At 40.0% G+C, this 24,531-nt stretch overlaps 2 protein-coding genes across 3 annotated transcripts in view; both read left to right on the top strand.

Annotated features, from left to right (window-relative positions):
• Positions 1–4,679, top strand: part of LOC139943122 (glutamate carboxypeptidase 2-like) — a 22,817-nt gene extending 18,138 nt beyond the window's left edge. For both annotated transcript variants that reach the window (XM_071939938.1, XM_071939939.1), the window contains exons 15-18: positions 287–545; positions 1,577–1,658; positions 2,045–2,137; positions 2,996–4,679. In XM_071939938.1, the coding sequence (XP_071796039.1) occupies positions 287–545; positions 1,577–1,658; positions 2,045–2,137; positions 2,996–3,182 (621 nt within the window). In that variant the 3' untranslated portion in view covers positions 3,183–4,679. The remainder of the gene's footprint in view (positions 1–286; positions 546–1,576; positions 1,659–2,044; positions 2,138–2,995) is intronic.
• A 454-nt stretch (positions 4,680–5,133) lies between these two features.
• LOC139942877 (uncharacterized) lies at positions 5,134–23,806 on the top strand. The gene is made up of 12 exons (XM_071939679.1): positions 5,134–5,248; positions 7,418–8,612; positions 9,298–9,466; positions 10,124–10,209; positions 10,944–11,176; positions 11,705–11,865; positions 12,637–12,880; positions 13,655–13,840; positions 14,492–14,635; positions 15,360–16,256; positions 17,020–17,202; positions 18,234–23,806. The coding sequence occupies exons 2-12, from the start codon at positions 7,544–7,546 to the stop codon at positions 22,227–22,229; spliced, it is 7,368 nt and encodes a 2,455-aa protein (XP_071795780.1). The 5' UTR covers positions 5,134–5,248; positions 7,418–7,543; the 3' UTR covers positions 22,230–23,806.
• The last annotated feature ends 725 nt before the right edge of the window (positions 23,807–24,531 follow it).

Raw genomic sequence — 24,531 nt, 5'->3', positions numbered from 1 at the left:
AGGTCTACTACTTTCGTAAAGGTTATTATTTCACTTTGGCAACATTTTGCAACTTAGCCACTGCCTCTAGCCACCGGGCAATCTCGGTAGTCTAGTTGGTGTGACACTGCTCTGGAATTGCAAAGGTCGTGGGTTCGAATCCCACCCGAGTAATATGCCTGTGATTTCTTTTTCACAGAACTCGGGTAAGTACTGAGTATACAGTGTTAACCCACATATAGGCGTATATGGGTAAACTAAATTTATTTTTCAAGTTACTTATTAAACGTTTTTTTATTATTTGTAGAATGGAATCCCAATTTCTGGCTACCCCATGTACCACTCCGTCTACGAGACCTTCAAGTTAGTCGACCGATACTACGATCCTGGTTTCAAATATCATCGAGCAATGACTCAGCTTGTTGCGGAGATTGCACGTAACTTAGCGGAGTCTATCATACTGCCTATGGATGTAGCGGTCTACGCGGAATACGTCAAGGAATATTACGAGAATCTTCGAGAAGGAAGTTACGGACAGAGACTCATTCGAGAAGGAATCTCTTTCGGTGAGAGCATTTAAGATCTAGAAACTCCTGGCGTGAATTTCACAAAGAGTTAAGACTTGTCTTATCTTGAGTTGGGACGAGTTACTTGTCCAAACTTAGGACTAGCCTTAGTTTTTTAAAATCTCCTAGGACTAGTTCTAAGTTAGGGCTAGTCCTAACTCTTTGTGAAATCAACCCCAGAGCTCTTTCAGTGCACGCTTAGTTTGGCATTTTGAAATTTTCAAGAAGAAATCTCATTCGGTGAGTATTTTTAAGATCTAGAAACTTGTTAAAGGGGCTGTGTCTATGATTAAAGCAGACCTGTAGCGCAGGTTCTCTCCATAGATATAATACAGAGGGTGGGTGATGCATGCTGTAACTGGGTGAGAGTTCATAAAGGGGCTGTTTCTATGATTAAAGCAGACCTGTAGCGCAGGTTCTCTCCATAGATAAAATACAGAGGGTGGGTGATGCATGCTGTAACTGGGTGAGAGTTCATAAAAGGGCTGTGTCTATGATTAAAGCAGACCTGTAGCGCAGGTTCTCTCCATAGATATAATACAGAGGGTGGGTGATGCATGCTGTAACTGGGTGAGAGTGTACATGTACAGCCAAAGGCCTGCTTTGATCATGACGACACAGCACCTTCAAGCGATGATTAACCAATGGACTTTTTTGTTCTATACTGCAACTGAAAGGAAACAACTGTGTGCTGGATGTTTTGTCTTGCTTCACAAGTGCAAAGTTTTGACGTTGATGTTTCAAGCAGTGATAGGCCTAAAGCGTTTCAATGGGAGATCGTTAGGTACATTAGGGGGCAGCATACTTACCATTTATAACTACGGCTAGATTTCCACATCATCTTGGTTGGAGTGTTGGATGGTCTTAGCAACTCCCTTAACAACATTTGTCACTGTAACCATAGCTGCCAAAGCAGATACAGCCTAAAAACTTGATGAAAAATGGAAATTTACCCGGTAGGTCTGCTCTCACCTCATTAAAAGTTGTAAATGGAAAAAGTTGTCATGAATGACTTATGATATTTTTTCCAGATGATATGCAGGCTGCTGTAAACAAGTTGACTGAAGCTGCCAATGCGTTCCAACTGAGAGTTGAAGAAGCAGATAAGACTGAGTACGTATTTAATAGATGATGATTTTGCAAGTGAAAATGATAACAAATTGTTTTTACCCTTACACCACTGAGTATTAACCAAGGAACCTAGTGGTAGCACTTCAAGATAATCATAGGATCCATATGTTCGTCTAGACTCTTTTTGGAATTCACACTTTTTTGTATGTGCTTAGTGAAAAAAAAAGCCCTAAAAGCCACCGATTTGAAGAAGTGGCTCTCTTTGGTCTACATAAAAAAACCAGAAAATTTGTGCTGAAATAGCCTGAAAAGTTTACAGTTTAAAGCCAACACCAGTGACATGTAGATCAACCAATGTACAAGATACAATGTGCCAGCGTTTTACAAAGGACCACAAATCATGTTTCTTTTTCTTGTTTTTTATTTAGTGTTCTACAGGTACGAATGTTAAACGACCAAATGCACATGTTTGAGAGAGCTTTTATCGACGTCCAAGGTCTGCCGGATCGTCCTTTTGTCAGGTAAGTTGTCTCTTTACTCTTTAGGTTAAATCACAAGGGGAAATATTTCCAAGACAGTGCAATATAGTGGATGATACCCATGCCTACATCTTTACGTACCCTTGGTGATGACAGCCCTCACCTTGAAGTGGCCGTCCAGAGTCTTGTGATGTTGAAGAATCTCACATAATTTTGTTTTATAAAAACAAATCTTTTTCAAATTTGCAATGGGTTAAAAGTCTCAATGGTGAGGAAAAAAACAGACTGGAGACTAAGTTTGCCATCACACTATAAAATCATTTTTGTCGTATTAAAGAAACCTGCTGGATTAAATATCTTAACTTTGATTCTATGACGACAGAAACATAGTGTAATTAACTCATACAGTTACCAATAAGTCACATATAAATTGAATTTGACTTTGAGTTTATGTTCCTTATGGAAAGGTTTGTGGCCACACCATGTAATGACTATCTCTAAATGAGTTGGGGTGGTTCAACTCAACGTTTTGATCAGTATGCTCTGATCGTCTTCTTGAGAAAGACAATCTACTGATCGAAACGTCGAGTTGGAATCAAAGGTTCTTTTCAAAACAACCCCAACTCATTTAGAGATAGTCATTACATGATGTTACCGCAAACCTTACTACAGGCCTGACACTTCATGGAGGCAACGGAGGCGATTGTTGCCATTGCCTTGGTGCCCTTGAAATGCTCCAGTAGAAATTTACAATTTCTTCATAGGGTGCCCTTTTCCCAAAGAGAAAATGCCTTGGTGCCCTTGCCCTTTCAAAAACGAAGCATACAGGCCTGTTACTATATCGTATTTCCACCATGCAAAGTTTAAATCCTACTTATTTTACCTTGTTCTTCATCCCAGGCACATTGTATTTGCACCAAGCAGTCGAGACAGCTACGCCAGCGATAAATTCCCTGGAATCGTGGACTCTATGTTTGACATCGATAACAACCCTGACCCTGAGAAATGGGAGCTCGTCAAGAAGCAATTATCAATCGCTATCTTCACTATCCAATCAGCATCAAGCATTCTCTTAGAAGTGGCTTAAAGGTTCAAAGGTTGTCTTTCAGAAGGAGATGTGTCACAACATTTTCAAATGTTTCATTTATTGGTTGAGGGGGAGTTCAAGGAGTTTGTTTCCTAGTGTTTTCTGTAAAACTTAAACACTTTTTTGCACCAAACCATATGGCGCTCTGTAGGTGTTTGGTATTTCAGATCTTTCAACTCCAATTTGAAGTACTTGCATCCTAACAACTGTATTTTATTTTAACTATCGTTGAAAAGATCAGATCTTTCTCTTTCCTTTGGTGGCAAGCATGGAATGGAGGGTGGCATTGATTAAAACTACAGCTTTGTCACAAATGTCCTTGTGCTCAGGCGACTTAAGTCACCTTTGGGGATAAAAAGGTTACACTTTGCACACAAATAAAGCCAATTCTGAATCTTGGCTGTGGCTTTTGGGTGAAACAACAGCATTCAAATTGAGGCTTTTACAAGAGCCACAGCCGGACCTGTCTTCCATTATTACATTATCGTGTTAAATAGAGAGTTTCTCAATAAATGTTTTGGGGTAAAGATTGTTACAGACAGGTTTATAATTTAGTCTTAAAATATTCCACACAGAATCAACTCAAACCGATCAAGCAATATGTTTTTGAAGGAATTTTTTTTTACAAATTTCTGATATAGATCCTTTATTCAGATTATCGTAGTATAATTTTTAGAATTTAGAAATTTTAATTATAAGAGAAATAATAGTTAAAGATGCGATTATTATTTGTTTTAAAAAGTCAACAATTATTTACTTTCAAGACTTCAAAACTATCCACTCTTACTGCAGATCAGAGGGATGTATATAATGGGGCAGAGACCAAAAATCTTGTTCTAAACTTGCGTGTGAACTATATAACTATGAATTGGGGGTACAATATTCTTTCTACTTCAATCTGACTTCCACAAAAGTGTTTTTAAATGGCATGAAAGGCATGTAAGTTAGCCCTTGTACTAATGATAAATTTTCTGGGTTTTGTTCCGAGGGTTAATTATCTTGTCTGGAATGTAGAAAGAAAATACAGGAAAGAATGGCAGTGAAAGTTTGTTGAAAAGTATTTTGAGGTTTCTTGATTATTGTACTCTGCTCTAGTTTAGAAATGTAAAGCATTTTGATGCCTTGGCTCTTTTTAAACTTTCTGTTATCATTTAATAATTGTTTAATTATTTTATAAAGGAAATCATGATGTAATTGGTCACAAAGTAATGTTGGTGATGGCTCAATCAAAGTGTATTTATTATTTTCATGTTGGCCTCTTCTTTTTTTTCTTCATTTATGTTAAATACAAATTACTGTTGTAAAAGTTAATTAGACCAAAGTGCCTACTATAGAGATTAATTGTGTCTATCTATGCAAAATTCATATACAAATTAAGTAATGCCTTCAATAATTAAAGGTATCTCATTTTTAGTCTTTGTTTCAAACATAAAGTAATCATAAGATGTAATTATGAAGTTTGATTGAAATATTGAATAAACCATGGTGCGATTTTAACAGCTTTGTTATTTTCCTTTTCAAGTAAAAGTTTGCACATGTTATTTCTTCCCTTTGTTTTTGGATGTACACATGTAAAACTCCCTCCACTATTTTTTCAAATGGAACAAAAATGGGGCCGCTGATAGTTTTTGGAAAATGTGAACAAAAACGTGGAGAGAAAGAAACACAGTTCATGTTTTATTCGGTTCAAAAGTGTTCATTTTGCGTTTACAACGGGTCCGGTGTAAATTCAGTTATTATTTGTTTCTTCATTGGTCTTTTTTGTAACGCCCCTTTAAGCCGGTAACAAAAAGCCCCTTGGTGGAACCGTTACTTTTTCCACACACCGCTCTGGTAGCATAGCGCCCTCAGACGTCAGTGCGAAAAAAACTGATAATATGCAAATTATGCTATGACGTAGCGCTTGCTGTTGCATTCTGGGTGCCCTTCGCGATGCATTTTGGGTAATACAGTCGATTTCATGTCGGGGAAAATGAATGAAAGTTCGCCGAGATCCTGAACAAATTTACAACACTTTGCCTCATTATCGGGACACAAACCTCGAAATGTTCCTAGAAAAAGAAAAGGTAAGGATATGTCCCAATTCTGATTGTTGAGATTGTGGCTTAAGAGTTGTTCTAGTGTTATTTTGGGACAGGAGTTTATGCGCCCGTGTCGTTAGCTGGAAAAACGGGTCTTTGTCAAGTGAATACGATTGAAAAGTGTGTAAGTTTAGAAAGACTGTTTAGTTAGAAATGATTGTAAACATAAGGTCTACATTATGTGGAAAGTCTCGCTAGAGTTGACGATTGGTCACAATTCAGTTTGGATAGGAGAATCTGGGGAAGTCAAATAAACCCATATAAAATTAAATTGATAGCCAAATAATGCAACCAATGTCAGGCAAGATGTTTCTGATACTTTCTGAACTTTCTGACTGGCTTGAGTTTGAGAGACTTGAAAACTTTCTGAGGGATGCTCAATCAAGCAAATAATTAAATAAATATGACTATTCGTGTAGCCAAGTACAAATTAGCAGTAAAAAGTACTGCTCTGCTTTGTCTGGGCTAATGTACACAGATCTTTTCTATTGGGGGTACACGGCGCAACTCAACACATTATTGGGTCAATTGTTTTTATGTTGCGCATACTTTTTTTAAGACGTAATTCAAATTCAGAAGTGCGATAGAACTTCTAAGGTTGAATTCTCAGAAATAAGAGTATTTTTTTCTTCATTTTTGTTACACTTTATTTTAATTTTTTTTAGTTTAAATAAGATTGCAACGTTATTATTGCAATAAATGTAATTTATTAAGGATAAAATATTACTTGATTGAGTTGAGTTGAGGTATTTTTTGTAGGGAATTTAAACTTCAATATAAACCACAAGGGAAACTGACTGGGTAAATTTGTAAATGATTTTGGGGGTTGAACAAAGAATTGACTAGAGTGGGATTCGAACCAACGACCTCCGGATGAACGTGCCGGCGCTCTACCAACTGAGCTATCTAGCCCTATATTGGCGGTGTCCCTATTTTGTCAATATCTTTGTTCGGGGGTGCCAGTCAGAAGCCATACAACCGTTAACTGCCGTGTAGCCAGAGATCACACCCAAATTACGATACAACCTGGGAAGCGGCAGCTAGGGGATCACCTTAAGGGGATGCGACTTTTTTTGTTTCAGATATCAATATAAACCACAAGGGAAACTGACTGGGTAAATTTGTAAATGATTTTGGGGGTTGAACAAAGAATTGACTAGAGTGGGATTCGAACCAACGACCTCCGGATGAACGTGCCGGCGCTCTACCAACTGAGCTATCTAGCCCTATATTGGCGGTGTCCCTATTTTGTCAATATCTTTGTTCGGGGGTGCCAGTCAGAAGCCATACAACCGTTAACTGCCGTGTAGCCAGAGATCACACCCAAATTACGATACAACCTGGGAAGCGGCAGCTAGGGGATCACCTTAAGGGGATGCGACTTTTTTTGTTTCAGATATCAATATAAACCACAAGGGAAACTGACTGGGTAAATTTGTAAATGATTTTGGGGGTTGAACAAAGAATTGACTAGAGTGGGATTCGAACCAACGACCTCCGGATGAACGTGCCGGCGCTCTACCAACTGAGCTATCTAGCCCTATATTGGCGGTGTCCCATAAACTTCAAAATCATATTTAATATCCCTAAAATTAATAATAGTAATAAAACTTATTTGGGCTTATCCCTAAAAAAAAATATAAAAACATATAAAAGTATGCACTTCAATTTCTGAGCGTATGATGAAGGCTGTGTTTGTCACATCAATGTCAGTCTATCATCATCATACAGTTTCTCACATTTAGTGAAATATTCACATATTATTTTGAACCAAATTGTCAAAATGACTAAGGCCTGTATGCTTCATTTTTGAAAGGGCAAGGGCACCAAGGCATTTTCTTTTTGGCAAAGGGCACCCTATGAGGAAATTGTAAATTTCTACTAGAACATTTCAAGGGCACCAAGGCAAGGGGCAATGGAGGCAATCGCCTTCCGTTGCCTCCATGAAGTGTCAGGCCTGTGCTTTCAAAGATTTTTTTGTGTGATTGAAACTTTGCATGATGCAAGATAGCTTACCAGTGGTTGACAACTCAACGTTTCGATCAGTAAGTTTTGATCGTCTTCATGAAAAGAGTTTTCTTTCTCACAACTTGTTTTGTTTTAATATAAAATGACAGTCAAATTTATTAAATTTTATTCTTTGTTTTCATGCAGTTCTTAGAATGGCATCATGACCCACTGCATCCAATGCTCATCATCGGCCATTCCAGGAAACTCGTCTTCGATATGATGAATTCTATCAAGATATATGATTGCTAAGACCATCACTGTATACGAACAATGGATCGCTGTAATTCAGATCACAATTCTGTTCTAGTGAATGGTGCTTTGAAGCAATCAGGTAACCATGGTAACCTTGTCAACGATGCTGTCACCGAATCAGTGATCTTAGACAAGACGGAAAGCACAGCAAAGAAACTCGCCAATCAGAGCAATAATGTTGATCATTTGCTTCAAGTTGATGAAAACATGGAACAAAATCTGACTCCACAAGAGTCCAAACACTCACACATTCCTGATCATGGAGGTGTCGTTGTGAATGAGACGGCAATATCTGGGGTTGAAAATTGCAACAATGGATCTTCTGCAATACAGACCTCATGCTCCGATAAACTAGTTCCAAATGAGTTAAGTCAAGACCATAATTCAGTCGGTAACAACCACGCCCAGCAACTTAGCACAGAACCTCCAAGTAGAAACATGCCTTATTCTTCGGAGTCTTCGAGTTCTCAAGTTAAATCCGAAGCAAAACTATTGAACATTCCACAAGATGTCAGAAAACCTGATGAAACTTCAAGTATGCATGTAGTTGGCAACAAAGTTATACCAAAGAATGAGCCATGTACAGATATGACATCAACTTTAAGCCTATCGAACACAGAAGTTGTTGATAGAACTGTTATATCACATGACAGGAAGATCAACGTTTTAACGGATAGTGATAAATCGGTCGCTAGTCTGAGCAGGGACGCTGACGTTCAGTCAATCTCATCACAGGGGCCTAAGAATAGTCCAAGCTCGGCCAAGTCCGAAGGAAACACCCAGTATTCACCTCAAGTTATAGACCTGGAGTCAACAAGTCCTCAAATTCCAACGTCTTCAAAAGTTGAGCCAAATTCCCTGGATTCAAACTTAACAGCAAGTCAGAGGCCAACGCCCAAATTACGAGGAAACGCTTTAGTTTTTGTCCCTGATTTATCTGATGAGCTGATGCTGGCTTATCGGATCTTGACGGGGATATTTGGGGATAAGTGCAAATCCTTCGTCTGGCCGTTCCTGGATCAAGTGGATACTAAATCCCTATGGGATTATGAGGAGAGGATTAAACATCCCATGTGGCTTAGGAAAAGTAAGCAAAGAAGATCAAGTGATTAACCCTTTCATTTAGAGATGATTCATTTCTATGGTTACACGCCGTTTTTCAGACAACCCTTTGTTTCAACTTTCAAAAAAAAAATCCACCTATACTCCTGGTGTATTTTCCTAATTTGTATAACCCTAAGCCGTTAGAAGTCTAGTTTGTAAATCATGAGAGGGTTTATGGGACATAGCTGTCGGAACAGGGTGTCAGTACAAAGAGCAGTCATCATTTCTATATTATCATCATACTTTCAGTCTTACACATTGATTGATTGGGGTTAATTTTTGACCCAGTTCTTTCATGTGAAAATGTCCAGATAAAGACTTATAAGTTTCACAAAATTGATTCAAGTTAACATGAGAAAGATTGAGAAATATCAGTTCAGGACATGAACTTTACTTTGACCTTTTTGGTTGAGTGAAAATAGGTCAAATATCAAGGTCGCTAAGGTCATTTTGGTACAAACTTTTTGCGGCCTCTACGGTAGGCCTTTTGCCTAATCGTTGAAAGGGCAAGGGCACCAAGATGTTTTCTCCTTAATACTAAAAGAATTTGTAAATTTTTATTAGACTATTTCAAGAGCCACTAAGGCAACGACCTAGGGCAACCCTAGCTTCAAACACTTTGATGTTGATTTCTTGATCTTAAAATTTTCATTATTCTTCCTTTACAGTTGAGTCCAAGTTTCATAATAAAGAGTACGTCAGCATCACAGAGTTTGCGACCGATATGCGACAAATTCTTGAGAACTGTTATCGCTACAACGGAATGAAGCATCAGATCTCTAAATATGCTCAGACCCTGGAGTGTGTCTTTGAGCAGAAACTAGCATTGCTGTCTAGGTAAGGACTCCAAAGAACATGTCTGTATTTATAACAAACATACCAATTATAAAAACCACAATGGAAACTGACTGTTGGTGGTAGGGTTAGCTATAGGAAGAAACAATAAATAAATAGTAAGCTTGTTGGAACAACCATGTGTAGAGACTACATCAGCTCTTCTCAGAGCCAACTCTCAAAAGAGATTTACACATGGTTTTACCTGCAAGTTTACTTGTTATTTATAGTTTGTTCCTATTTATCTACACCAAGAAAAGCATCAAACAATACTTGGAGCTAGACAGCTCAGTTGGTAGAGCATCGGCATGTTAATCTTGCACATTTTATTTTGTGTTAAGATCAGGCCTGGAAATACAGAGTGGTTGGAGATCACATCCCATGTTGCCCTGGTATTGGCCTTGGTGCCCCTTTCAATTCAATTCAATTCAATTCATAATAATAATAATAGACATTTAGAAAGCGCTCTTACACAAGGTACCACAGCGCTTTACATGAAAAAGGAATTGCACACGCCAACATCAAATACGTTAAAAAATACATCAAATAGAAATTTGTTTCTCATAGATGCTAAGAATTTCCAATGGAAGTGCCTTTTAAAAAATGAAAAAAGCCATGCCCTTTCAAAGTTATAACACAATCTCTTGTTTATTTCAACAGACCCCTTCAGGAAAAGACGACCCTGTATGTGACGTCTCAAGGCAAATACAGTGATGGCTGCCCTAATACTATAGAACTATCATCTGGTATGTATAACAATTAAAAACATGCTGCAAGGTCAAATTCAGTTCTGGAATAGAGTTCTTGTGAAATTGGGAACAAATTCTCTAACCTCAAGTTTATCTGGTGTACAATTCTGGTTTAAAATGTTTGACATGTTTGATGATGTTACATTTCAAATACAAATACAAATTCAAATACAAATAACTATTGGCACCCACACCATAAGCCTTTTTGAGGTATGGCGGATGTGATACGCGCGCGTCACACGCTGCGACTGATGCCACGCTCACCATGTTGGTGGTCATTAGGTTAACGTGTAAACGCCACGTCGCCTAAAATGCGCACTTCACTGAATAACATACGTTCTATTACTATGGTCAATACGCACAAATTTACCACAACTGTACAGTGTTGAAGCATTGTGTCCGCCATACCTCAAAAAGGCTTATTGCGGTGGTGCCCTTTGCTTTGCTGCCCTGTGCTTTTGCTGCGGTGCCCCCTGCAAGGTTCCAATACAACTTTATATTTTCCATAGAAGCGCCCCTTCAAGGCGAAGTTCAAGGCCGGATAAGTTCTGTACATTTGTAAACATGGCAACGTAATCTCCTGACAACCAAACCAGATTGGATGAACTGTCCCATGTGTTTATGAATGAAATATTAAATTGGAATTAAATACAAGTCTCTAACTTTCAGTAAAAGGAGTAAAATTCTGGGTTAAATTGTATTTTTCTAATGAATTTGTTTGTTATTTACAGGTCGTCTGCGTCGTTCCTGCACCAGACTAGCTGTTCGAGCTATAGAGAAAGCTTCAGCAACTCCATTAGCATTCCACATCGGTCGAGAGCTTGAACTGAAGGAACGCGAGGATAAGAGGCAGAAGATCGTTGATAGACGAGATGAAATCATCAAAGAGAGAAACGATTTATTGGAATGGGATAAACAATTGATTGGAGAACCTAACTGGACTAACATGAAGTCACTCTGGGAGGTTTGTTCAAAGCTCAATTTTCTTAAGTAATGTTCAACATGTTCAAAGCTTTGTATCATCATCATTCTTCATTTAGCAGTCGCAACCAAGATTCCATGCACAACGTCATGCCAGAGGTGTGTTTATCCCTCATCATGTTTGGAAGGTCCACCATTTCAGACTCCGTATCTCTAAGCCTAACTATATTTTGTAGTCGCAAAAATTATCCTCGATGCAAAAATTAACATCTATTATATCAGAAACAAGAATAAAGAGAATTTGTGAAGGTTTAAGTAACTTATATGCTCCACTTGGCTGCCTATGCTGTATTCTCCAAACAAGTTGAGAATATTTTAGGAATGCTTAGGCTGAGTCACAAAAACAGCTATAGTTAAAAAAGTATCGGACACTTTGATACTTTTATTTATTTAAAAGGATATTTAACGAGGGTGACCCATCCAGCACAGCCTATCATTCGGGCACTCATTTACTATAAACATACACAATAAATGCTTATTTTTAATGTGTCCGTCTTTGTCTTTGGTCTAGATCCCAGCCATAGGTCATTTTCTGTGTCTATGTCAGAGCGTTTTGGAGTTAGATGAGATTAGTTTCTTTGAGCTTGAACGTGCCTTTGCTTTACCGATGGAGAGTATGATACTAAGAAGAATCTTCACTACGCTTCTTAGCACACCGTATCAGAGAACTAGGTAAGATTAACAAATCCTATATTCCCTCTGCCTTCAGTTTTGTTATTTGCAACTCAAATAATAATTAAAATACTGGGTTGTTATGCAGCGCTTTATCACACCCCTAGGGGTGTGTTAAATCGTTCAGTAGTTTTTTCCCTGCAAGGTATGTGGAGCTACATTTTGAAGTATGAGGTAGTGTTTTCTGCTCTACCGGCTAGGCTTCGAATTGAAGATACCCAAGCCTACATCCGTAGGGACTTTGAAAGGGGTAACCCTGTTTCAGCCCTAGGAGTAGGTGGCAACGGCCTCTGGAAAAAATAATTGTAGCCCACACCTTGTAGTGGCCTTCAGACCTTGTGTGTCAGGCGACTTGCATACAAAAAAAAAACACAAAAAGAATAAAGGAGACTTATTTCTTGGTAGCATTAATGGTTTATAATAGGCTTTTGTGCTTGATGCTGTCAATCAAAGCAACTAACCACCAGGACAAATCCCTTCTCTTTACCATAAGTGAACTGGGTTCTTTTAGGTGCATTACAGGACCAACGGTTTTACGTCCCATCCGAAGGACGAAAAAGTGTCTTACTAAAGGACACGAGTGTCATGACTGGGACTCAAACCCACACTCTGCTGATTAGAAACACCAGAGTTTGAGTCCCAGTCATGACACGAGTGTCATGACTGGGACTCAAACCCACACTCTGCTGATTAGAAACACCAGAGTTTGAATTCTGTGCTCTTAACAGTACTGCCACGCACTAACCATTAAATCTGTTTGATTCCATCTAGACTTGGCAAGAAACCACCCATGCCATACAAAGTATGGGAAGCTCGTCTTAGAGAGTGGGTTCGTGGCTGGTACCACGTTCTAGAGAAGCTTGAAGACCCTACAAGAGTTTATGAAAAGATTGGAGTACCAGAGAGATTCTTTGAGGTGCTTGGATCCAGTTTCCCGTTGGACAGAGTTCAGTATCATGAATTGACGTATTATGAGAGAGTTTGGATTCTTAAAGGACTGTGTGATCAGCTATTTGTAAGTAGATTCTGCTTTAAACTTTGTTGATGTTAACACTTACCTGGCAAAACTTGTCAAAATCTAACTTCATATTTTGTTTGATTTGTTGGTTTGAGGACTGCACTGGTAATGATTATAAAGACTTGCACACATATCCACTCTGCTGGGAGTTCAAGGCGCATTAAAACCAAATAAAAAATCAAAAGTAAATATGCTTTATATGGGACCAGGTATATCGCTATAATCAGAATCCAACACTTTGGGTGTTGATGTTCTGTGTGGTTTTGGACTTGGGACTAACTGAAACATCTAACAACGATTAATTTCAAGTTGAACAAATCAAAGTTGACATGAGCGGGATTCAAACCTGCAACCTCCAGATTAGCTTGCCAGCGCTCTACCAACTGAGCCATCTAGCCATCATGATTGCACTCTCCATTCCTTGTTTGTCAATATGTTTATTAGGGGATGCCAGTCAGAACTCAACTGTATAACCAAGTTAAATAAAACTTTGAAACTGGCAGGAGAGGGTTCATTTTAAGTGGTGCAATTTTATTTCAAATGCTTTTTGTTTTTACCCTTACACCGATGTTTATTAAGCACTGTATACTCGGTACTTCCCCGAGCTCTGTGAACAAAGCCACAGGCAAATCACTCAGGTGGGAATCAAAACCTTAACCTTTGCATTGCTGGAGCAAAAGTCTAACCACTAGTCCATTTAGTTAGCCTGGTGGCTAGAGGTAGTCAAACTCAATTCAAGATTAATTGTTTTCTCTGTTCTGATTGACACAGGAGACTCAAATGGTAGTGAGACGATGCCTCCTGTCTCAACCTGCAGACGAGCAACGACCCATCATCCTAGGCATCGATGGAGAATCTAACTCATATATTCACTTCCCGCAATTCTGTGGAGCAGACTTGAGAATATATCGGCAGAAAAAATATCCTGACCTACTAAAGAAGACTAAGAAAGAAAAGGTACATCAATTATTTCTATTTACTTTTGATTTGGAGAAATCTATGCTTCTAAATTATTTAAAACTTGTAGACTTGCATGGGGAAAGACAATAAACATAAGAACAATTTGAGGTGACACCACCGAGATAGGAGTGCGTTTTGGCAAACTCCAACCAGAAACACTGTTCACCGGTTGAGCATTATCGCGTATTCGGTTGAGCGCGGTGACTTGTGGACTTGGTTGGGCTTTGGTTGGGGTCGCCAAAATGCACTCTTGATTCTTTTGAGTGACGGTGGTTCTGAGAAGAACCGATAAACTTGTACAGCTCAGCGCACTCTCCCTTATAACCCCAAGGCCAAGTTGGAATCCAGTAGTTTCATGACAACCGACAGAGTATACTGTCCGAAACGTTGAGCCCTCCTTGGTGAAAAATACTGACTGTGGATGTGATAATTATCTTCAATTCACTTACACGTAAACACAAATGAAATAGATCTTCTCTCTTTCATTTTGATTTGTAAAATAAATTCTGTAGAATAAGCCCTGCAGTTTGAGCCTTGACTGTGGATAGTCCCATAGTTGGTGGCTTTTGTAAATTTTTATTTTATCATGTTGCTTTCACTTTATTTTTCAGATTATTAATTAAGATTTTTTTTTTATTGATAACACAGGAAGCAGAGATGGAAGCCAGGGCAAAAGATAATCTACCAACGCCAAAAAAGCAGCGGAAAACACCTAAATCCAAGAAGATAGCTACCAAACCCAAACCTAATACTATGGAAACGCCCCGGTTACGACCAAGCAGGCTTAGACAGGTACACATTGTTACATTGTTCATAATTTAGATTGGCTAAGATTGCAAATTAAGGCTTTTATAACCAAAGATAAACACCATGTAGAAAACTTCATTTCAATGCAGCATGCTTAGCCAAACTTCCACAATTTGGTTCTATAGTGCCACCAGCACCCCACCCCCCCTTCCCTCCCCAAGTTTTAAAACTTGTGAGGAGTCCCTTATTTCATTTGTTGATTTGTTTTGGAAAATACGCATTATTGCCACCAAAGGACCAAATTTGTCGCTGGGAAGTTTGTGCAATCTGCTCTATCGACCAGCTTCCTGTATGGATGATACCCAAGCCTACATCCTTCTGGACTGTGAAGGGGATAACCCTATTTCAGCCCCAGGAGTAGGTGGCTCCTAGTGGATGATACCCAAGCCTACATCCTTCTGGACTGTGAAGGGGATAACCCTATTTCAGCCCCAGGAGTAGGTGGCTCCTAGTGGATGATACCCAAGCCTACATCCTTCTGGACTGTGAAGGGGATAACCCTATTTCAGCTCCATGACTAGGTGGGAATGTGCCCTGGGTGACAGTTCAAAATGTAGCTCTAACCTTGAAGTGGCTGTCCTTAGCCTCGTGATAATAAACGATCTTTCTCTCTCAAATGAGTTTTTTTAAAGAGCTATGAAAATGGCCATCGTTCATTACCATCTCAGTTAACAATCTAAAATTTGCTTTTTTTCTTCTATTCAAACAGAGGTTGACCCCAACTGTTCATTTTGGGGCCTATCCTGAAAGCGTCATATCCAGCACCGGTTCTGAAGACGTCACAAGTGAGTTTACAGAAATGGAGGATGAAACTGACGATACAGACAGTCAGGGGGACCAACCAACAACATCTAGAACGGTCGGAGAGACAATGGATACTGAGGAAGAAATAGAGAAAGCTCCGTCAACGATTGTCTCTGAGAATGAGGATAATGGATACGATAGTAACAATGATGATGAAGACATGGATTGTAAGGATAAGGCATTAGATGGTCAGGATGAGGAGAATCAATCTCAAACATCAAAGACGGAAGAAATCCAACCGATATGTAATGGTGAAGTGGCAGTGACAAGTCCACCAACGTCGGAACTCGACATCCCTAAAAGTGTCACCAAATCGTCAACTGATCAGGCAATTATTGGAGATACTGAAAAGAACAACCCCGCAATGGACAATGGAGCAGTCGATCAAATAACTGAAAGCAATAGAATCAATAACCCTTCCACTAATCCTGAGGCGGAATCAGAATTAGTGTCTATGGAGAGTGAACCTATGAATGTTTCTACTAACAATTGCAACCAATCTGTGGACGCACCCAGTGACATCAAACCTGCTGCTGACCCTCAAGTTACACCCATGGATACCTCCGAGGTACCGGTTAAGAACCCACTAGACACACTCGAGGGTATTAACGCTGAGGAGGAATTACCTGTTCCGCCCCCATCTCCAATCAAACCACATATTGAAGTGTTACCGATTCTTGGGGAGTTTGAGCTCGTGTGTGACAGTATGGATTCACTGAGAGAGCTTATTACTAAGTTTGGCCCACCGTCGACTCCAGAAGAAACCTCCCCTGCTCTTACAGTAACTGGCAGAAAGAGAAAGGTAATAAGGAGTTGTTAACCAGAGCCCAAGTCTATAGACCTGCTTAACGGCTGATCTTGTCTTTACTGTGCAATTTTCATTTCATGACACTGCTAACTGTAAGCACACAAAAAGGCATGCTAACCTTCCCTGTTGTTACTACATGAAAATACATGACGTCACAATGCATACTCATGGTGAACACGCAAGATGGCTACCTAATTTTCTTGCTTACCTGTACAATACGCTTACACCCTAGCCAAGTTTTCCGCTACAGTAAACACAAAAACTTGTTTACTGTTCAGAGCTCTTTGAAATTTGATTCTTTAGGGTTTTTCTGGTTAGGGTTTTTCTGGTTTCAGGAATTTTTACAAAATCACTGGCACATTTTCTTGAAAGAAGTGTTTAAGCAAACGTCAAAAGGAGTAAGAAAAGGCCTTGAAATTTTCTTTGCTTTCGCAATTCTGGTGGAGTATGAATTGGCCAGTACATGAGGTCATGCAATGGCCCCTTTCACAACAAGCAGCTGACTTCCATGGGTCTATTATGTCTGCCATTTTGGGAGTCAGTTTGGGAGCCAGTGTTAGCAAAAAGGATTGGAATAAAAAGTTATGTGAAGGTAGAAGTTCATTCTTAGGATATGTGTCTGTGCAAGGGTTCGTAAGTTTAGTTCAGCACTTTGGGTGTTGAGTCACCATACTTTTAAGACTTGCTATAAAGCATAAGTTTTGTCTTTACAATGTTCTCATCTATATTTCCTGTGATGTTTTTTTTATTCCTTCAGGCTGTGTCTTACAAGAGGCAACCACCAAGGAAACGATGCGAGAAGGAGCTTCATGAGAAACTGACTAACCTTCTGCTTGAGCTCACACCATGGGAATCTAAACTAGCCAAGTTTGCAATCCGTAATCGAGAGAAACTCAAGAAGGAGTTTGAAGCTGCTCAGCTAATTCCAGTTACTGATCAGGTAGAACTAGAGATTGCGCTAAGACTAGACCCTATTCACAATGCGCAGGGCACATCACGCCCCTGTCAGCCATTTGGAGAGTTATAGCGTGTACAAAAGGATTGGAGTTCCCAATAAGGCAGAAATGGAGATGGCATTTATGTGCGCCGTGTGTTGTGAATAGGGTCTATTACTAGTGGATTAATGTTGTTACGCTATTCTCGTGAAGTATTATTAAAATCTATATTTGACAAAGACAAAAGAGTGAGCTCCAGTGAATCTATCCCTTTCACTTTTCCAAAATATGTGAAAGTGAATAGACAAACTCACATGTAGCAAATTGGGGAGGTAGTGCTTTCTGCTGTACCGGCCAGGCTTCGGACTGATGATACCCAAGCCTACATGTACATCCGTATGGACTGTAAAAGGGGTAACCTTGTTTCAGCCCTAGGAGTAGGTGGCAACAGCCTCTGGATAAAATAATTGTAGCCCACACCTTGAAGTGGCCTTCAGGCCTCGTGTGTCTGGCGACTTGCATTAAAAAAACAAACTTTGGCAACTTTGGCCAGTATCATTTTTTTTTGAGGGAGTGACACATTCTAGAACTCGATATACTGGGAGGGGCTCTACTATTTGTTTTGCGCCAGTCAAAAGGTCAAATTCAATGTCGTTTTGATTGAATATCATCAAAGATTAGGAATGATCTAAAAGTTATCTGTACAAAGATGTACAGCTAAATGTTAGTTATTAAACACATAAGAACCATTCAAAATTCACTCCCAAGTAGTCTGGTTGGCTATGAGTGATGATTGTACAGAAATGAATAGTCTCTAAAAAGTCAAACAAATGGGTTTAATGCTTTGAACCATCAGGGCCCAATTATTAAGCACAACACTTGCTAAACACAGGAAAAAGCTGCTTAGCCAAAACAAATTACCAGCATTTCATAAGGCTTATACTCGTTTCTTGCTCAGCAAAGATATTTGCTGAGCATTATTTTTAGCTGAACAGCTTTTTAAAATATTCATCTGTTCCTTTTTTTCCAATTGCAGGATATTAAGGATATTTGGGCATCTGAGGAATCCTCATCAGAATCTGAAAGCTCTGACTCCGAGAGTGACGAGGAGGAAGACGATCCTAACGACGAAGATGAAGAATGGGACGGCGATGGTATGAAGCTTAGAAAGCGCCCTCGCAAGAAACATGTCGGTGAGTCTCAACAAGATGATGATGATGAAGAAACTCCTTCTGGCTCTGTCAACGAGGAAACCGCAAAGAAGGGACGTAAGCACAGATCCAGTAAAAAGAGCTCTAGGAATCAGGATGGTAATAAGAGAACCCCACCACATAAGAATCAAATCAACACCAGCCTGATGGAGCTTATTAAGAATTTATCCACGGATGGATTAAAGGAGGCGACTAGACGATTACAAACCATGGTCAAACGCGGTGAAACCGGTCGTAACCAGAAATTCTCAAAGTCCACACCTTCAAGTTCGCACTTCTCAGCGGATGGTAAATCGTTACGTAAATTTCTGAACAAGCCGTTTTGGTCCTTTGCGAAACCCCCGAGTGTCGAAGGAACAGTCGCCCAAACAGTTGAAGAGTTGGTTCGCCTTCATCCCATCTATGTGCTGAATGTCATTTTCAGGAATTTAAAGACGAGTCTAGCCAAGATCGTCAAAGCCAAAGAAAGTGTGAACCATGAGTTTCACATGGTCTCCGCTTCAAAAGAAACAGATTCTGGGGAAAAGTCCGATGAACTTGAGAAACCTTCAGAGCAAGAAGTAGTAGATGCTAACAAGGACCAAAGTAGCCCTCCAAATAACAATAAATACTCTCTAGTAACTAGGCCCCAGCAGGAGGTTGTTAAGCTAAGTGCAAAACCAAAGACTAAGGAAGTCATGGATGAGATAGTTCTTGAAGGCCTACGCGGTGTCCTGGCCCTCACCAAGCAGATTCTACGGGAACATTTAGCAACAGGCCTCTCCGAGTTACTACCTGATTATACAAACCTTCAAGAAAGTGTTTCCAAACCACCAGCTTCATCGGAGAACAAAGAATCTGTCAGCTCGAGTGTGACTCCGGCCAACCGTAAGACAGATAAGGAGCTCCTACTGAAAATGCTACCTAAACCATCACAGTATCTAACAGGAACCAATGTGACATCTGTAATGCCTGGCCTGAAACTATCCACCGCTCAACATTCAACAATTAACACTGGTTCAACAATAACACAATCCATGGTTGTTCCAGTTCCAACGTCTAAACTTCCTGTCATACCATTGAACAGTCTCATAAATGACCAAACAAAAGGTATCGTCAAAGACATGAAAGTTCTCCAAGGTAGCGCCACTTCTAAAGCCATTCAAACGGCTCTAAGTCAAGCCTCTGCTGTCTCAAGCAGCAAGGCGGCAGTACCACAAGGTGTGTATACAATCAAGGTAGACGCTAGTGTGTGGTCGCAGCTTCAAGGCAAACCAGACCTACAACAGCAATTTGTCCTGCAACAGATTAAAGAAATGCAGCAGAAACAGCAGGCAGTGGCAGGTGGATCAGCTACTCCAGCAATTAAGGGTAGTCTCAACACTCCAGCACAAACAGTAACGTGCATCCGTAGCCTTCCTAAAGCTCAGGTCACAGCACCAAAAACCTCTCCTCAAGCTCCTATCAGGAATACCTTACCTCAAAACTTATCAAGGATGGTGCAAGGAAAAGCTGCTACACAAAGCACCGCTGTTCGCCCATCTCAGCACCCTGGCAAACCAATCCAACACCCTAAGCCAAAAACTCCAACAAAAGCACGTTCATCAACCAAAGAACCTGTCAATAATCTCTCTCAGAAGGAACTAATTGCACTGCTACAGCAGCAACAAAGACAGCTTGAGCTTCACCGGCAACAACAGCAGCAGAAATTACTCCTGAAAAAGAAAGAAGAGCAGCAGCGTCTTCTGCAGCAGCAGCAACAACAGCAGCATTTTGTCATTGGCTCGTCGGGAGTATTAGTTTCAACAGTTCAACCACAGCTGTTACAAGCGGCAGGGATACCAGCAACAACACCTGCTCCAACAACGGTACATACTTCTCCACATGCATCCAACATGGTCATAGTTACTGCTACTAACACTTGGACTGCAGGACTTCCAACCGTTTCTCAACCCGTTAGTTTATCAACCAATACAACAGTCACAGCTTCTGTGAATCGCCCTAAGATGTCAGTCAATCTAACAGAGTCAAATTGTACCACTAGTTCAGCAGTTAAAGTTGCAGCCTTGCCAGTTGTTTCTCAGACATCAATGGCAACCCTGCCAGGAGGAACCCACACTCTGTCTCAAACTCCAGGCAATAGACTTCACCTTGTACAGACAGCCAAAGGTGCACAGATTCTAGTGCAGACTGGATCAAACCAGACACCTAAACTAGTTGGTCTCCAATCTGGTATCAATGTTCCTAATTCCGGAAGTGCAGTGCCAATGATTCTAACGAACCAAAACACTCAATTAATTCAACAGGTCGCGAGTCATCCTTTACAAGTAGCCCCTACCTCTACAGTAGTTACTACTCAGCAGACTGTTCAGGGAGTCCAACTTCTACTAAGCCCAACTCAGCCTAACCCTCAAACAGTTTTGCATCTTGCTCAACCAAAACAAACTCTGCAAGTGCGGGCGAATAGTACCCAGCCTGTTGAACGAACAGTCGTCCCAATCCTCGGCGGAAACGCTGTTTTGAATCACAATCAATCAACAGTCGTGCTCAAACAAAGCAGCTTAGACAATCTACAAGGGACCCGAGGCCAGATATCCACACTGTTTCCTCAAGCAACAGCGAGTACCATTCAGAGACAAGCTAGCCCAGTTGTAATCCAGAAGCCACAGCTTCAGATTGTAAAAGGTGACGGAAATCCCAAGGTAGTCATTGGGAGCCCTACAAAACTAGTCCGACTAGTCCACCCGAGCCAGCTATCCACTGCCACAAAGTTTATAGCCACCCCAGAACAAAATCAAACTGGCAGTTTACCATTTGGGGGTTCGGAATCAGTCAAACTAGCATCCAAAGGATTGCAGATATTGACCCAAGCTCCTGGAAGCCAGCAGTTACTTTGTTTGCCAGTTCAGCAAGGTAACATGGTTGCTACAACAAATCCAGGTACCTCGAGTAGTCTGATGGGTCCCAGCAACAATATTCAACAGCAACAGCAGCTTCAACAAGTGATTCTAGAGCAGCTAACGTCTGGGAAAATAACAATGTCATCAGCTCAGGCAAATGCACAGCCGGCCTCAATCACACATTTGAATCCAACTAACATTACACTGTCACAGCAAGCTCCGCAGTTGGTCACTAACCTACAACAGCAAGCTCCACAGATAGTCACAAAGCTACAACAGTCTACAGTAAAGCCAACATCACTCCAACATCTGAATCCAACTAACATTACACTGTCACAACGAGCTCCACAGTTGGTTACAAACCTACAACAGCAAGCTCCACAGATAGTCACAAACCTACAACAGTCTACAGTAAAGCCAACATCAGTCCAACATCTAAATCCAACTAACATTACACTGTCACAACAAGCTTCACAGTTGGTTACAAACCTACAACAGCAAGCTCCACATATCACAAACCTACAACAGTCTACCCCATTCACTCTCCTCCAACAGAGTATTCCAGTCCAACTGGTAAAGAAACCCCTCGGAGCATTACCCGCCAACAATAGCCTCGGTAATCATCGGTTGCCTGTTCAGTTAGCCAAGAGTGGAGGAGATGGTCGAACCATCTCAACAGGTATGAAGAGTTCTTTTCAACAGTCCGCAATGATGACAAGTGTTACCCATGCTGGTGATGGTAGTTACCTTCAATCATCTCAGACTCTAATGGCTGTCCCATCTGCAAACACACCCCAGCTTATCTCACCGGTCGCCTTACCTCATCAAGAATCACCTTCTCAACAAATGGGAGTAAAGCGAGTCTCTCAAATGCCTACAGAGAGTGGCGTTGTAAAGACCCCAAGGCTTACTGCTCCCATCGAAACACCAACAACCTCTTAGATTGAAGTGACGTCTATAGTAGCCCTTCAAAGAACATTACTTCTTCTGCTATTCACCGAAGCCCTATGCACAATACCAGGTCAATTCCAAGGAAATGAAACCAAAGGAAATTTATGGTAAATTTAGCTCCACAGCCCATGTTCGAGTAATATCCCTCATACTATATCCCGGGGGAAATCGAACACTCTAGTTGGTAAGACTCTGCTTTAGAATTGAAAAGGTTGTGGGCTCAAATCCCACCGGAATAACATGCATGTTATTTTTTTCACTGACCTTTGGAAAGTACAGAGTACACAGTGTTAAGGTGTATCCTGGGCAAAACCAAACAAATACTATGTGTGTTAATTATGGGGTTATCTCGCCTTGACCCAACCCTCTAACAGGGGTAGCTATTCCCTAGCTGGGTGGTCCCCAAAGTCAACAGTTTAAAGTGTGAACAAACTTTCTCAGAAATTTCTTGTTTGTTTTAGTGTGGACATTTTTGTATATAAAAGTTGAAATTTTGAATATGAAGACTAGCAGCTTTGTGTTAAGAAAAATAAGGCCAGTAAGGTCTATAGATTTTCCTAAAAGTCATGAATTTTTCTACAAGTACATTTTAAATTGTGTATCACTCTACTTTGTCATGGTGAGGGATTTAAATCCAAGAGTTTCACTTGGTTTCCTACACTAGAGTACATAATCTATTGTATGTATTTTTTTAAGTAATAAACAACAAGAGAAATTGGCCATTTAGTTCAGGGTTGAAAAAAGTAACATTGGCTGGAGCAAGATTTAAACTTGCACTCTCCTGATTAATGTATTTATTTATAGTAACTTATCCTGATAGAACATGATTTTCTTTGAGTCAGTTTAAAAAACGCATATCTTCTTCAAATAGGACATATGTTACATGCACGTTTGAAAATTTCAAAACTTTGTGTCTCGCTTAAAATAGCCCAGGAGTACACACAAAACAATTATTGAGGAATGCTTTCATAAAGAGCTTTTTTTGTGCTAGATGTTTTTGCAAAATGGAGATGCAATATTTGTGCACTGATGTGACGATTTTGTGTCAAAGTTTCCCTGTTACAATTTGGTCAGAAAGGAATACCAGTTGTGATTTTGTGTTGTTTATTTAATTTTGCATTATTAAGTTTGAGTTCCTAAAAAATATTCCTTTGTTCTTAAAGGAGAACAAAATCCTTTGTGTAATATTGACATTTTATTTGTAGCAATAATTATTCACAACTTGATTTATACTCGATCCTGTTGGCAGTGTTGGAGGACTCGAGTCAAAGGTCCAATTTCATAAAGCTGTTAAGCAGAAAATACTGCTTAGCAAATTTCTTTGCTAAAACTTAAAATATAGTGGGGCACCAGTTTGCAACAATGTATCATTGATGAAAAGTTGGCTGGTAATCAGTTTCTGCTAAGCGTGATTTTTCTGTGCTAAGCAAGTTTTATGCTTACAGGCTTTATGAAATTGGGCCCAGACTGGTCTGGAGTCCATTTGACTTAACTCAGTGAATTTTCTTTAATTGTCGAATAATAAACCACAATTTCTATATTGTCATCAGAACTTTAAATAAAGTGAGCTGAAAACTAATTATAGACCGATATTCCATCTTTATTACCTTGACTCCCGTGTCCTTACAAAAATAAAATCAAATGTGGGCCTAAAATAAATAAAAAGACAGCTAGGGGATACTCTTTGGCCTTTAATTAAAAAGGGAAATAATGGCAAGGGGAAGTAAAAAGTCCAGCCTTTTTTATAGAACTTGAGCTACAAAATAATTAAACAAATTGCAAAGGGTGGGAAAGTCTATTATTTAAACAAAAATGGCAAGAGATAATTCAATAATTTTTATCAAATTTGGGCTTTTTATTGAACATTTATTGTGGCAAGGGATTAATGGGGGTGGGTGTAGGGGGGGGGGGGCCGCAGATGTCAAACTTCTAAAAAGGGGAGTAAATACAGCGTCCAAATTAAGTATACACTTTGGATATGGTTTTCCTTCAGTTGGGAATTTTACTATACAAAGTATACTCATTATTATGGACAACAATAATGCCTACCAGAGAGCCATATATAGCCAGGCGCCTCTGTTATTATCATATCCCGGGTCCACCAAGGCCCGTATACGGTGCACAAAGCAATGGGTACAGGAATATTGCCATATCCCAGGTCCACAGCACGTAAATGTAACGGTCTGTCTTCTCATACACTGTGCACAAGCAATGGGTGCAGGAATATTGCCATATCCCGGGTCCATAGCACGAAAATGTAACGGTCTGTCTTCTCATATACTGTGCACAAGCA

This window comes from Asterias amurensis, chromosome 10, assembly GCF_032118995.1.
Source record: "Asterias amurensis chromosome 10, ASM3211899v1".
Taxonomy (NCBI): Eukaryota; Metazoa; Echinodermata; class Asteroidea; order Forcipulatida; family Asteriidae; genus Asterias; species Asterias amurensis.
The sequence above is the reverse complement of the archived record's forward strand: the minus strand, read 5'-3'. Positions and strand labels throughout refer to the sequence as shown.

Coding starts and splice junctions, on each gene's coding strand:
- LOC139942877 (XM_071939679.1), top strand. CDS start 7,544: ATGGATCGCTGTAATTCAGATCACAATTCTGTTCTAGTGAATGGTGCT. Junction 9,467..10,123: donor AAACTAGCATTGCTGTCTAG/GTAAGGACTCCA, acceptor TTATTTCAACAG/ACCCCTTCAGGAAAAGACGA. Junction 13,841..14,491: donor AGAAGACTAAGAAAGAAAAG/GTACATCAATTA, acceptor TTGATAACACAG/GAAGCAGAGATGGAAGCCAG.